We start from the raw sequence: 15266 nt of genomic DNA, 5'->3' as shown, positions 1-15266 counted from the left end.
ATTCTCGGTAATGTCCATTCTCGGTAATGGTTTTCTCGGTATTGGTACAGAACCGTTTTTAAGATCATCGTTTCGTTAATCCAGACGCGCGCGCGCGTTCATTTCGCAAGTCCCGCAAGGCGACAGTTGGACATCGCGGCGATTTCAGATAGCATAGGAAGCGATCGACATTCATGGCCAAGATTTTCTGATAAAGACAAATTAGGCGGCGCATAACTTATGCCAATCTGCCAGGCGTATGACGTGATTCTTTTTTCGTTCCGCGAGCGCATAACGTAACGGAAAACTACAGGGCGCCGACGCGGAACGCAGTGCTCGAAACGAGTCGGCAAACGCAAAGAAAGCGACTTCGTCATAACGGAAAGGGAAACAAATATACAAATATCGTGTCGTCTGTCATTTTAAAGCGCGGTCATCAGGGAAAGTGGAAAAATTCAATCGAAATTCGATGTTTTGAGGTCTGCGCTCAATGAAGCAGCTGAGACAACCCAACTTCACACCCGCGAGCAGTTATCAGGGCCCTGAATTCGGAAATGACCGTTCTAATTAACGTTTTTTCGCTTTCCGCGGCTGCGTTGATTACGCGACAGCGCGGGTGGTCATTATAAATCGGGCGTGATCCATATTAGACAGTCAGATAGTGGAATATTCCATGACGTCGCCTGTGAATCTACAAGCGAAAACGGCCGGGCTAGCGGACGACCAGTAACCGAATGACAGGCGCGGATAGTCACGTAACAATGGATAAAATCATCGTCTGCCGTGTCGTGAATAATACGCGGACATGGCTGGGTTTGCTTGCACCTCGCAGCGTTGACATATCCCGCGGTAATCCACGAATATCCGAAATAGGTTTGATTAATATCACGCGAGGGAAAGGTTAGTCAACGCAAGCCTTCGAGAGTCATAAGGTCCAATAAATTCTGCTTTGACGCGAAGCCATCGGTGCTGAAAGCAGTTTTTAAGACGGCTTAACGCGGACCAGCATCCGTATCAACCGATCGGGCGCTATTTTGGGACGCCGCATTCTTTCGGCGACTTCGAGAACAAACGCGATCGAGATTTTCACCGTGAAGGATTTGAACCCGTCGCAAACAACGGCTCGCGTGCCCTTTTGCGCGTGAATGTCAAAGCCCCGCCGGTAGCGAGACGTGATTTCGACTTCCGATAAGTCGCTACTGCGCGAGACCACGGGTAAACGTGGCTCAATCTCCAGGTATTCGTCAAGTCGCATTGACTCCAAAGAAGTATAAAACTACTTATTCTAGTGCTAGTTTTGCCTATAGAGCCGAAAGCGGCAGAGTAGAAGTGGTTTGAAATAATAACCACTCGTGCAAGTTGCGCAGGTAGGTACAACATACTTGAGTACCTCGAAATAGTACAAGTAGTTCGGAACCGACCATCCCTGAGCAAACCAATGACAAGCCACAAAACGACATCCTATAATTGTGACCCACATTCACCGCAGACGAGTTCTATTTCCGCGAAGCGATTACGTAGTCGGAAATAGTCTTTGTCAGCGTCACGACATGTGCCAACGGAATTTTGTGTTTATTTTGCGCGCAAAGTGAGAAAAGTACTGACAAATTCGCAGAAACTTGCCAACAATCCAACATGGGACTACGCGAGCACTAGCATCAATCAAATTCCTATTTTTTAACGGAGCCTAGTGCGACAGCGGTTCTCAACCGTTTTTGCTTGGAGAACAAGTTTTGCAGACCGGTGAACGTTCAAATATTACAATTAACCTAAATGTAATTAGGGCGAATTTATACTGCCCTAAAGAAATTTCGATTTTGAGATTCGCTGTCGCCTTTTTGATATTACAAGTGTTGAAAGCGGAGGTTTATGCTAGGAAAAGTCCTGTTGAAAATCATCAACTTGGCATTAATTGTTCGGTTTCTTTTGGTAGAACTTTGCTATTTGCTAGCCCAGCCTCCGTTATACTTCAAATTGTCGCTATACTGTACGTCAAGTCCACAGCAGACTATGAACTCTACATTGCGACGCGATGCCAGAAAATCAGTCCCAAATTTAGAAATCAATTAAAAATTTCCGCGGACAAGCGTACATATTCTTGCATGCAATTGAGATATAAAATTGTAATATTTGCCGGACCGTTGTTCGACAACGACTCTATAGTACGCGATACTCAAGATTTACACAATTGGCACCTGAATTCGATTAAAGTGTCCGAAATTCCGCACGCGCGTCCGGGCGTGTCGCCGCTTAGCACGGGAGAAAACGCGCAAGACGTTGATACGAAACATCGCCATCGCACACCCCAGGGCGATTAGAGATTTAATTGTATATGCCCGCGACGGTTTGGTATGCGCGCGCCTATTCGAGAACCCTCGGAAACGATGCGACCCAGGACACAACAACAACACCTACTCGTGTGCTATCGCGTACTGGCCGGTAAAGCACCGCTTCGAAAACACAAAACAGCAGCGCATACATAACGCGTAAGACAAGGGGTGAAATTCGGCAGCGTATGAAAACACATTGCACCGCCTGCGACCCTGCGCGTACAGGCCAGGCGACAAGCATTCATTAGCACAAAAGAGCGCGCGTACGGCACACGACCCTATACTACCGAAGTGTAATATGAGACGCAACAACACGGGTCGGCCGCATATTTTCTAGGTCACCCGCGAGTATAATAATATAATCTACCTGCTCGACAACTCAGGGCCGCACGGGTGCGAAGTAACTTTTGTTTATACCACTGGCGGCGTTTGAAATTGAAACATAAAAGTTCATCTCGTCACGTAGAAACACAATTACGGCACAGACAGTAGATAATTTAGCACTCAGTGCCAATCAACGTTATGCTCTTCCACGCCAGATGAAGACAATCACATCCGGCTTGATACAATAAGGGTCGAAGATCAATTATAATTTCATGTTTAACGAAAATACACGCCTTCACACCGAGAATACTCTTATCTGCACCGTTGGAGACTCGAAATTTCGGTTAGCCATATCTCGGCATCGAAAAACACGCCACGCCAGTCGCCCGGCTACGAATGTTCAATTGTTCATGGTATGATATTTGTGTCAAGTAATGATCCACCATCACAATGGCCTCGACATGGTTTTGGTAAAAGTATCAGCGATTCAAGACAGTTTTTCGGGAAAGGTATCGGAGCCCGGGCCACGCGTTCATTCACAAATCGCTGGACCCGGGCGGGAATTTTCAGTGTCATGCAAGACTACATTGTAAGTGACTTTTTGCTTTCGTATTTCGTAATTCTTTACTAGTTGCTGACGATTACCCATGACGAGTGTCAGCCGAAAATATTCGGGTTCATTTCAATATGAATATACTATTCAATTTCGTACTCTTAACCGCGTTTCGCAACGGCCATCTCCTCCGCGTTTCCGCAACGCATCAAGCCTGTCGCAGGATATAATTAGCGGCCAATCTCAACACCTCCCCAAGGCGTCATTGTCTAATTACGTAATGATCGAGGGCGCGATTTCAAACAGTATACACGATATCTGCGGATGCGGATCTCGAATTTACAGACGGAACAAATATCCGGGTTCACAACCGACTCGTGAAAACTGGGATGCTTGGACACGGAATAAGCTGCCTGAAGGAGCGCAGCTTGTGAGAAAATTTGCAAATAGGCAGCGTCATTTCGCAGTCGGACAAACGGAAATGACAACATAATACAAATTAAACGCACTTAAGTTTACGCGGATTGCGTGCATAAATCATATAATGGCGCGTCTAAGTGACAGTACCTGACAACACGGAGGTCAGGCGGGTTTACGCATCTCAATCAGATCCCTACACTACATATAACGAAATATCGTACCCACATCCCTTGGCTGATTTATCGGGAAGGATTTAACGAGGGTGCGGGGTCTGAAGTGTGAAAATTCAACGGACCCTAATCGATTCCAGTTGGACAGGATTTGGAGCAGATATTTTCAGAAGTTAGGACTGGATTTGAAATTCGTTTGCCAACATTTGATGGGTCTAGAGAGGACTAGAGCGTCTATCTGTCATAAACTATGACTTAGCCACAGATATATACCTCTAAGACAAAAAGCAGTGCATTCACGGACACACTACGGATTTGAAATTCAATGTAGTTTCCATCCCGTCTAAGCGTTTTTGGTATTTTCCAGTTTGAAACTGAGTTTTGGAAATAGAAAAATTCTTGAAACCAGATCGGAGTCGGATATTAATTAGATAATACTTTATTCTCAGATTGCAGTGGTCGCTCATCTCTGCCCCGTAACACATTGCCATTGCAGCATTTGGTTGTATTAAGGTAGCACAGCACCAGATTTCAGCTTTACCGAGCTCTTTCAATCTGCCTCTTCATCACTCTTCGAAAACAGTGTTTGTTTGCATGCGCTATACGTTATACCCAACGCAGGAACATGGAAATTGACTTGTAACCACGACTTTAGCGTCGGGAATTGCCCGTCAATGCCGATCCGCATCATAAACACAGCGCGTAGGAATGGAATTCCTCCACAAGCGACCGGTTTTAACCGCCCCGCACGGTATTGATACGGCGAGCCGTTATCAAAGCAGGATGTAAAACGATACACGGAACTAGTAATCGAATTACGAGACAATGTGTAGTAAATCCTCACGAAATCGCAACGCCATCAATTATTCAATCACGTCACAATTGATATCAACACAATCCCTACAACGGCGTAAAAAGGATCGCGAAGCTAGGATCGTTCTCAATTCCGGCTGGCATCCTTGTCCAGGACAACAAATCGTTGGGAATTCAAGTGCGCCTGCGCCGTAAGTGCGCCTACTTTACACAGCATTCATGCGCCCCTTCAGCGGCCTAAATATAACCCGCCAATTACACACACTCTTACTGCCGATACACAAATAATCCGTGATATATAGGGCGATCGAATGAATCGCAAGACCGCTGCGAACAAAAAGACGACGCATGTCGCATACTCTCGGCTTTGTGACGTCACACATAAGCGTCACGGATCGTGAACTCAAGTTTCCACGAAGAATCCTTCCTGTGGTTGAGCCAGTAGCCGCGGCTTTACTCCGCAATTAAATCATCAAGCTACTCTGGCGGATATATGGTGAAGTCTGGATAAATAATTCATAGGATAGGGCGACTTGGGCTACCGTGCAGACGTAAGCTGAGACCGTGCAAAGCGACATCGTACAAACCACCGCGCTGTACGATGTCCCTGGGTGCAGCTCCGACCGTACATAGGTGCTTTATATTTTGCATTTCATATCAAAATATGGATCTTTTATGACGATATCAGCTATACACCGCATTAAATATGATGCGGTATTTTTCGATCACTTAAAAATGTTATTGCGTTTTGAGAAAATGCTGTTTGTCGATCACGACTGCAGGAAAATGTCGGTTGCACTAACACGCGTAGCTCTCCGCTACATGTTGATATCAGCATTTCACGAATTAGAGTAGAATTATATTGCTGGTAATTCGCTCAAATTGGTATAATTATACAACTAGAATTATCTAATTGTCCAAATCTGCATGATATGGGCATTACACATCTTACCGCCCACAAAACTGGCCCCTGCGATTATGCAGCGCACACAGCGATTAATCATTCATCAGTTTCGAATCATATACGCGAATTCCGCGTACGTATCCCATAATTATCGCCTAATGCATATCCTACGAAACCGCTACACGATTACGCGAACGCAACGGGATACAATATGTGAATTCGGCACAATCGGATGCAACAGAGGTAATTCGCTTCGATTAGCATGAAACGCCAAAGAGTAGACTAGTTGCAGACGGATGTTGTCGTGCTCACATCTAACGGACTATTGCGCAACGCGGTTACGTAGTCACACGTGGGTATTTACTAATAATAACGGCGTCTCATCCATCAAGTTTTCTCATCGTTTATCACAGGCTGTCGGGCAGGAAGAGATTTAAGACTATTAGCAGGAATTCGGCGACCCGTCTACAGCAAAATCGACAGGTTCGATGTAACGTATTACTGCGAAAACGTCTAAAATAAGATCGCGACAAGGGTGAAGGGTTGGGAATATTGAACTAAAGTAATTGAAACAATCGCCAAACTACAACTTTACATTCAACCAGTTCGATTTAAGCGACCAGCAAAAGGATTCAGTGACCCATCTGCATTACATAGAACAGTACGATGTAACGCATCGTTGCGAAAACGTCCAAAACGGCATTGAAACAAGAATATGCGAATTACTAATAATTCCTGAAGGGCGAGAAGAAATATTGAAGATGAATCAATTGATGCAATCATCCAACTGCAACTTTGCATTCAAAACCAACATGTAACCGGACATGTTTAAACTATCAACACTTCAATGACCCATCTACATCAAAAAGGTCAGTTTTCATGTCACGCATCGCTGCAAAAATGTCGAAAACGACATCGAGACAGCTATGCGAATTAGTAATAGATGAAGGGGATGGGGGATATTGACTAAAATTATTGGTACAATCATCGCAAGGCGACTTCACATTCAAGTCTCACATTTAACCACACCGCCGTAAAGCGCTTACAACGATACATCATCGTCCGTGACGCTATTCCCACAATGCCACCCGAATTCTTTTGTGTTCTCGCGCTGACCAGAACTCGTGTAATTTCAACAGTCCGGTGTCAAGCGCTGTGTATTCAACACCGCGCTACCTCGCCGTAAAACAGTCGGAATACCGGAACAGGCCGCCACGCCCGCGCGATGAAACCTCAAGACGTAACAGCGCAAACACACACGGGCCTTTTGAACAGGTCACATGGATACATTCGACGCCAGTTGCCGGGTTGACTCACGGTTACAAAGCTCAATGGGAGACGCGGCGTTGCGCAATGTCGCTAGAGCTACCGTCCCCCGCCTCAAGAAGCCTCAAGAACCGCAAACTTGATGCGGGACTGCGCGCGATACGCAGTGTGGATTTGAACCTCGGACCAGATAAACCGGATATGAACTCGGGTTTTCGATCACTTTTATCAAACGGGGTTATTAGCGGACGTGGCAGAGCTAGGCAAAATCCGGTACCTGGGCGCGGACTTCAACTTGACAATTCGTTGTCTAGGTAGATTCATTATAGCGAGATGCCGGCAATCTCTAATCGAAATTGTAATATTTTCTTATGCTCGAATTTAAATTCTTATCTAATTTCTGGCTTTCTAGTAGCACTTGACAAGTCCCCATAACAGTTAACAATGGCCCGGGAAAGTTGAAAGACGCGTCTGTTTTACGGCCAGAAGCGAAGTAATGCCGGTTACACGTCACAGAAAACAATTTTGGATTTCCTGACCATCACCATTTCACAGCGCGATCTCTAACCAATTCACAGAACTATAGTTTCAATTAACGTGCGTAGCTTTTTAAAGCATGTTTCGGACGCCGAGTTATGAACAACCGGGTTTCAGGGTAACCAGCGTCCACGGCAAGCAGGAAGTATCGAAACTATATTTTCATGCGAATGGCGTATATTTTCGCTACTAGAAAGCATCGGATTGCGAATCATTATCATAGACATACCGGACCCGCGGAATCCGAGTTGCAGAATATTTGTGACCGGCCTTAGCCGACAGCACTGATAGGAGGAAGTTAAGTGTGCGCCTACGAGCCTCAGGAACCGCAAACGGCCGTTGTCCAAATTATGACTTTTGCCGATATACGCGTGCAAGCCGACGGCCGATACATCGGTGACAGAGTGGGCAACCGGAAAATTTTTAGCTTTTCCAAATTAAATTAGAATCATAGCTACACAGTTTTTTGTTCTAAATCGTACTAGAATTAGAATTGCGGAATTCGCCAAAAACTTAGAAATTAAATAATGCAATAAACATCCACGTTCATTTCATTTCATATGAAGTAAGAGTCCATCCATTCTCGTAGGCATGAGTATGACAAACGTCTTTACACCATGATGGATCTTTTCGCCAGTCAAAAATTATATTAAAATGAAAATCACAGCATAATAACATTCCACAAATTTGATTAGAATTACATTACCGACATTTCGCTTTAATTAGTCTAATTACACCACTGAAATTAAATAGATGTCAATTCTGATAGGCGATGCTTTTTCGACTCCGTCTCACTTATAGATTCGGTAAAAGTTATTTCACGCCGCATCGGCAGCTACGCGTACGAAGCTAACGGACAAAGAATAGCGAAACTCGCAGCGTTCAAAACGTAAGTGGTTCAAATTCCAAATCGAATCGACAACAAATTTCGGACCGAGATCAACTCGTAACTCACGAAACCAAAGATTTCCCGGAAAAGCGACAAAGAAAGCGATACCACCACTCTACCAGCTATACCGTTCGTCCGACGAGTTCCCGCACGGATACATAGAACGAAATGACTGTAGAGATTAAATTTGAAAAAAGGAATTGAAAGATTATTGCAGAATTAGGATCCGATTTTTTGTGCTGAATTTGGTCTCACAAGATGGAATTTCTGATAACTCACAATTTTCTTGTGGCTTTTGAGTGGATTTTCACCCATTACCGGACTTGAAGACCGCGAAAAAGCATACCGTATCAAACGCGGACAAGGATTTGGACAAATACGGACAAAGACTTGGACTTGAAATGGAAATAATTATTAAATTCACACATCCGATCGGCAGAGACGACATTTCATTCGATACTCAAACTTTCAGAGTCGACCAATGTCTACGAAATAATAAAAAAGCAACACAAATACACAGTGCAACACACAAATCAGCATCAATTATCATCATTAAAAGATGAACGCCTTGATTTACAATTGTGTCGTGTAAGTGACATCGTAACGAGGCGGCGTTGTAACATACTAAAAAAAAGTGCGCACCGCAAACTTTTGACACCGTGATACCGCGCCTGCCGAACGTAAACACTCCGGGGTAGCGGAAAACCGCCAGCGCTGTGAGTTATCGGCACGGAAATCGATGAACACCCGCCAACGCGATGTTGAACATGAATCGATTCACAAATGGCGATGAAGCACTTTACGATTTATTATTCCAGACTCCCGGATTAGGCTGCGCAGTAACCGCGCCCGGCAACGCCACTTACGAGAAACGGGCTCGCGCAATCGATACGAAGCGAGGCGCAAACTCGGGCCATCAATCGCTAGGTGGGTGACGCGACGAAAACGCGAGGTAGCGCAGTGTTCGCAGGAGTCTGGCGGTATCTTCAAACTTCGTTTTATTGCGTGTATGGCCTTATCACATAAATCCAGACACATTAATCTGCCACAACTTAGCAAATCATACACGCTACTAATAGAGACGCGGCGCCGCGCTACCTTACTGCCAGATAACTAAGCGTTTTGGACGATATGAGTAACCTGAATAGTGAATAAACATAAGGGGGGATACCAAACGCAAATAATCTCCCATAAAATAGTAACACGTCTTGGAGAGGCTGACGACATGGGCTGCAAGTTGCTATGTAAAAGGGCCTATTCAAAATCATAAACAGGCAGGATATCAAAGGCAAATAATCTCGAACAGAATAACATATCCATATTGAAATAAACCAGTTACCCGAATATTTTCTTCTGAGGTAATTGCCAGAAACTAGTAGAGAATTGGAAAGAACATTGTATATCAACAATAGCATCACCAAATATTGGGGTTTATTTTAACATGAATAAGCTGTTCAGTTGTATATTAGAAGTTCTGTATCCCAAAGAAGCTCTGGAAATAATCTCACAGAAAATAGTAACAATTCCAGGAGGCTAATGACTCATGGAGCATGTTGCGATGTAAACCGACATACTCGGCATTGTAACTCTGCCCTTGAAAGGCGAGAGCGAACCGGATTTGATCGGATATGAAATTTTCGCAGCGTCTGCGATTGCGGTTTCCGCGAAACCGTGCAGTATACTCCAACTTCCAAACTTCCTAAACTAGCACACCAGAGCGTCACTGCCGGGTGCGGCTTCAAAAACCGGAATTGAGACTGAAAAATCTTTGAGCCCCTCCCAAACAACAGCAGCGGATTCATTGAAAGCAGAGCAATTGATACAGCAGCGTAAACAGAAGACAAACACGCGTCGGCTAGCAGTCACAGCAACGGTAAAGCATTAATAAGCGAATTACGCAAAACGCCAAGTCTCGCGAGAATTAATAAGCACATATTCAGTAACTCCAGTACACAAAGAAGAATGATAATGTCCTCGAGACGGTGCGATCAACCCGCATTAGATTACGCTGTGAGCCCGTCAAACATTGAGATTTCGGTAAGTATACGTACGAATTCCTTGGCGACATCGACGGGTATGTCCTTGTTGATGTCGAACGAGAATTCCAGCTCTACCGTTTCCGGCCGTTGTTTTTCGCTGCGTTTGAAGGAGTCGTCCACTATCAGGCGAAGCATGATGTTTTTCTGCAACGAAAAATGCAACTTGGGTAACTTACACAATCATTCCACGTATGAAATAAGCGCTGTGTGCATCCATACAGCGGAGATGACAGGCAGGACGTTCCATAATGACGCAAGTGCGGCTGAACGCCGTGCCAAACACGCACTTTAATACATCGGTGGAGAATAGGCGTATTACCAAATTCCCAGCACAGCACAGGGTGCAAATCAGGTCTTCCGCACTTTCTGGTGCTAAATTCTGCTTTCGCGTCTACTCTAATGGTTGAAAAACGAGTCTAATACGACAAACATTACGGAGATATATCCTAGGGGTTGAGTGGGTTTAGATTACGTTCTACCAACAGATGTATCGGCATAAGAATTGGTGTATATGGCCCGTTTTCGTCCATTTGAATGGATGTGTGTGAAAACGAAATTTTGTACCAGAATGAGCCGTCTATCTGACTTGCATATAGTACATAGTATTGGTATAGTAGAAATCGGCGTAATACACTATTTCCTTTTGCAGTGCTTTCAAACTTTCCAACGCGATTGATTTAAACTACAATATACACCGGAGATGCGCCGCATATTTAACCGGACTGGAATCCGGCAAGTTCTTCGGAAGCACGACACGACGCTTATGAAAGCGCTTATCGATTCGGTGACTTTGAAGGCTCCTAATAACTAGCTCGATGCCTAATTGCGACTCTGCGATGTACGGCGTAATATGTAATCCTAAATTACAGCATATTGCCGGGTTCGTAATCGCGAGAATTAACGAAGATAGGAGTTGGTTAATCCGGGAACATGAACATTGAACAGCGGGGCTTTTTCGGACCAGGATAAACAGTTCGGAGACGGAAACATCCGGGTCTCAATTTTATCGAGCCAGACGCAGAAGATCTGCGCATCCATAATTATCGGGGTTAAACTATTTTTCGCATTCTCAGAGCCTCGTGAAGGGCCAATTACAGGAAGGTTTTTTTCAGGCTAAAATCGTTCCGAAAACAGCAACACTCCAACAACCAAGCAGTTTAGTAAAGCGGGCGGGCTCGATGAGCATCGTATCCGACATTGAAAATTATCAATTTACTAATCTACGAAACGCACGATTGATGCATTTTTACGGGTTTGAGGGGCAGACAATTAGCCATCATGCATCGTACATTGTCATCAATCAATGATCAATTTCGTATTGAAATCCTGGCGATTTTGGTACCAAAAAATGGAATCAATCAACTCCAATCACACGCACAGGCTGGGCTACTATCATTCAAAGGCCATTCTGTCGCCAATCCCATCAAGCACCTCGAAGCCAATTGGCGCTGGAAGCGTTACGTCATCACCCTACCGCCGTGAAGGTAATTGAAACCGCCAGGCGCGATTCAATCTCGCAGTTTTCAAACGGCTCCCAATACGGCGCGACTTAATGAATCACGTGACGCGTGACGGATAAAGGACCGATGTGGTTCGTGAATTCCTGTTCGAGAATGTAAATACAGCGATCACTTATGGCGCGACAGCGTATTTTTCACACATCGGCTTTCAGAGAAGACTACCACACTGGAAACTAGGTCGTTTACATCATGGCATGCGAGAGTAGCCGGAGATTACATGGTAAGCGATCAGGAAATGGTGACACCTGTAATTCACTGTCAACATACACTGGTAAAAATTTAAATCGCGTCCATATTAGCATTGTAGCTGTCGTGAGCCCGGTGCGACATTTTCAGCGCAATTAGGCAAGATTATCGTTGTTTTGTCATACTTCGACATTTTAGTTTTACTTTTCAATATGTTTCAATCACTTTGGTGTCTTTGTTACCTTCAGTTACTTTTCATTCATTGTGTATGCAGACTTCGATAATTCTAGTTGTCTAATTTCACTAAATTAGAGCGAAATGCCAGTAATCTAATTCTAATCTAATTTGTGAAATGCTTCCATGCTCTAATTCTAATTCTAATCTAATCTAATTTGTGAAATGTTCTTACGCTCTAATTCTTATTCTAATCTAATTTGTGAAATGTCCGTATTCTCTAATTCTAGTTCTAATCTAATTATTGTTTTCCTGAAAATGCCTCTTTGTCCGAGGCATATTGCACTATTGCAGTGAGTTAAAAAGAATATCCCGCTTGCGCAGGGAAATCCAGTGCCAAGCCGCCATCGCCTTACTTACAGCGTGCAGTCATAGTAGATATTATGACGAATATAGCCTGCTAGAGTAGCTTTTAGTCTGCGAACAACATTCTAGTTTCTAAAACTTTACGTTAGTTCATCGCCATGCTGACTAACATGGGCGATGCCCACGGTTACCATAAAAGAAGTAATATTTTATTAAAGTATAGTAGAAATGGAGCCAAGCTTGGTGTACAGAAGTTAACCATTCTCATGTTTATGGAAATGCACTGTTGTTGTTTCTTATTAAACAAAAATATGTGGCGCTTATCGCCTCACGGCCTTTTGCACCACGCACTGTGATTTGATGTGAACTGCATTTTGCTGTATTCATTTCCCATATACAATTTCATTCAATTTCCAAGTTTTCGCGAACCAAGTATAGCTCTAATTCCAATTCTAATCTAATCTGGAAAAAACTTAGTAGCTTTAATTCTAATTCTAATCTAATTTGAAAAAAGCTGTGTAGCTCTAATTCTAATTCTAATCTAATTTGGAAAAACTGTGCAGCTCTAATTCTAATTCTAATCTAATTTGAAAAAAACTGTGGAGCTCTAATTCTAATTCTAATCTAATTCAGAAAAGCTGAAAATTTTCTAGTTGTCCAAGTCTGTGTGTATCCCTCTAAACCAAACTACGTCTTCTAGGCAGGGGTGGGTGTTTGATTTTAATTGTAAGACTACCCCAAGTCGTTTCAAAGATTTCTATTTTTTTCATTTTACCGCAATCTTATGGTGCTTTGATATGATGAAATTATTGGACGTGACAGTGAGCATAAGCTTTGTTACCAACATGACGTCATTAGTTCAGAGACGCGAAATCTAAAATTAAAGAAGGCTATCGTGACCGCTGCACCAAACCGCACGCTGATAATTACAGGGAAACGACACTGCTTAGCCTAAAAGAAGGATCAGCCTGGCAAACAACGTTGCACCCGCTGTTAAATCTCAGGGTACTTATCCGTGTGCCTTGCAAATCTCGCAAATCCCACACAAATTCGATTCCACGATGCGTTTTTCATAAAATGTATGGGGCTTTTGCGGTCTCAATCCACACCGAAAACACTGTATTTCGACTTTGCGCAGCACAACAGCGTTTCAGCGCGCCGAGCCTAACAAACCGCGTCAATCGATAGTCGACACAACACCGACCCTTGATCATCACACTATAAAGCAAGCCGTCAAAACACGAGCCAGCCTTTTACCAGCGGGCTCAGCGTGTAACGACCGCAAGCCCATGAATAGCCAGACCACAGGTCTGCAAACAAAAATATTGAACCAGCGACCGCGCGCAGGCAAAACTTCCTTACGCCAGCCGTGAGTAATAACGATCCGTGACTAAGACATCATATGACGCGACAGACATATCTATGCGACCATTGATTGACGCTTGGCTGTAAAATACTTCGTAAAACAGTCCTACGCAGCAGCGCCTCTCACGAGGTTCTGTTTCGAACCAATTCCATGATATACTCTCGTAGCCGAAAATTTACGGCGACCTAGAGCTTTTCGAGTACATTTGTAAGTAAATGAGCGACCTGACAGCTGCGGCTTATACGTTTCCAAGCATTTCAGTAACATACTCGTCTGGTCAAAAATATACTGAGCCCGAGGATTTACGAATACAATTGTAAGCAAATGAGCGACCCTAGTTTAACTACATCATTTCAAAGAGAACAATTAGCCCGCGATAACTAAATAGGCGAGTTCAAGAAGCCTACGTCACTCACGTGATAACTATCCAAACACTATACCACAGCGAAGAATAGTCACGACGTCATTTGATAACAAATATTACGAACTCAAGACGCAGCCGGCGAACAGAGGCTGCCAAAGTGGTCAGAATTCTACTCACGTAAAAAGTTACAGGTAACGCCGTAAATTTCTACTCGCTTACAAAAGTAGCGGTTTGTAAGACACGTCAAAATTACTGACACCAACTACTCGTGGAAATATGTAGTTCATTAGGTACATTTGGTACTGGTAAAAGTTTTTAGTCGTAACGACGTCACAAAAGCAACGACCCGGCCCTTGTTCCGTGGCTAGCTATTGTGACAAATCCCGAACGGCGAGATATCAGATAATATTTACGAACGGGATATTTATCGCGGGAATTATTTGTGTCCGAGAACGCGTCCAACAAGTCTAAGTATTTTCAAGCACGTCGAGTGGCCTCGCGCTGGACAAAGCCAAAACTAGAAAACTGTCGCCAAACTAACAGGAAGGGTCTATGTGAAAAACAACACTACAGATATACCCATCGAAAACAAAAGCAAATCAAACACCTCTTTGCCAGCGTCGTCGGGCTGCTCCTCGGTGTTCTCGGCCTTCTTGTCCTCGGACACGAGCTCGACTTTGAAGCCGGAAGTCTCGCTGAAAAACGGAACCTGCAGCAGCTCCTGCACGGTGAACCTGCCGCAAAGTGAAGCGTCGTGAATTACTTCATCGAACGCAACCAGACTCGAGCCCGAATTCGAGCACAGCGCGGTGCGTACGCGGTCAAAATAGTGGTCGTCGGCGCTCAGTAGAAGTACATTCGTCAATTTCTACTCATACCACAATCATGTTGAATGAGTGATTTCGAAGCAAGTAGAAAAGTGAGTAATCCAGGCCTAGTTTTGCCGAAGAAGAATGAACCGTTGTACGAGTATTAGGAGTCGCATATACGCCAGGTTGTCAAAGGTATGCGTATTACAACACACAGGCACCGTATAACAGACACAAATGCAGAAATTGCAAACAAC

The 15266-nt window shown here is 44.1% G+C and overlaps 2 protein-coding genes across 7 annotated transcripts in view; one reads left to right on the top strand and one right to left on the bottom strand.

The window, feature by feature from the left end:
- Window positions 1–15266, bottom strand: part of LOC145438239 (uncharacterized) — a 49570-nt gene that overhangs the window by 28702 nt on the left and 5602 nt on the right. For all 6 annotated transcript variants that reach the window (XM_080315615.1, XM_080315617.1, XM_080315618.1 and 3 more), the window contains exons 6-7: window positions 14808–14934; window positions 10237–10368 (exon numbers count right to left, since the gene is read on the bottom strand). In XM_080315615.1, coding sequence (XP_080171741.1) covers window positions 10237–10368; window positions 14808–14934 — 259 coding nt within the window. The remainder of the gene's footprint in view (window positions 1–10236; window positions 10369–14807; window positions 14935–15266) is intronic.
- LOC145438243 (peroxisomal multifunctional enzyme type 2-like) overlaps window positions 4274–15266 on the top strand; it is a 364670-nt gene continuing 353677 nt past the window's right edge. Inside the window, exon 1 of the mRNA XM_080315627.1 lies at window positions 4274–4289. The gene's annotated coding sequence lies outside the window, so the exon portion shown is untranslated. The remainder of the gene's footprint in view (window positions 4290–15266) is intronic.

The sequence above is a fragment of the Botryllus schlosseri genome, chromosome 4 (assembly GCF_051294905.1).
Source record: "Botryllus schlosseri isolate E-star chromosome 4, Bs_hap1, whole genome shotgun sequence".
NCBI classification, from domain to species: domain Eukaryota; kingdom Metazoa; phylum Chordata; class Ascidiacea; order Stolidobranchia; family Styelidae; genus Botryllus; species Botryllus schlosseri.
This window is presented reverse-complemented; position numbering and strand designations above follow the sequence as displayed.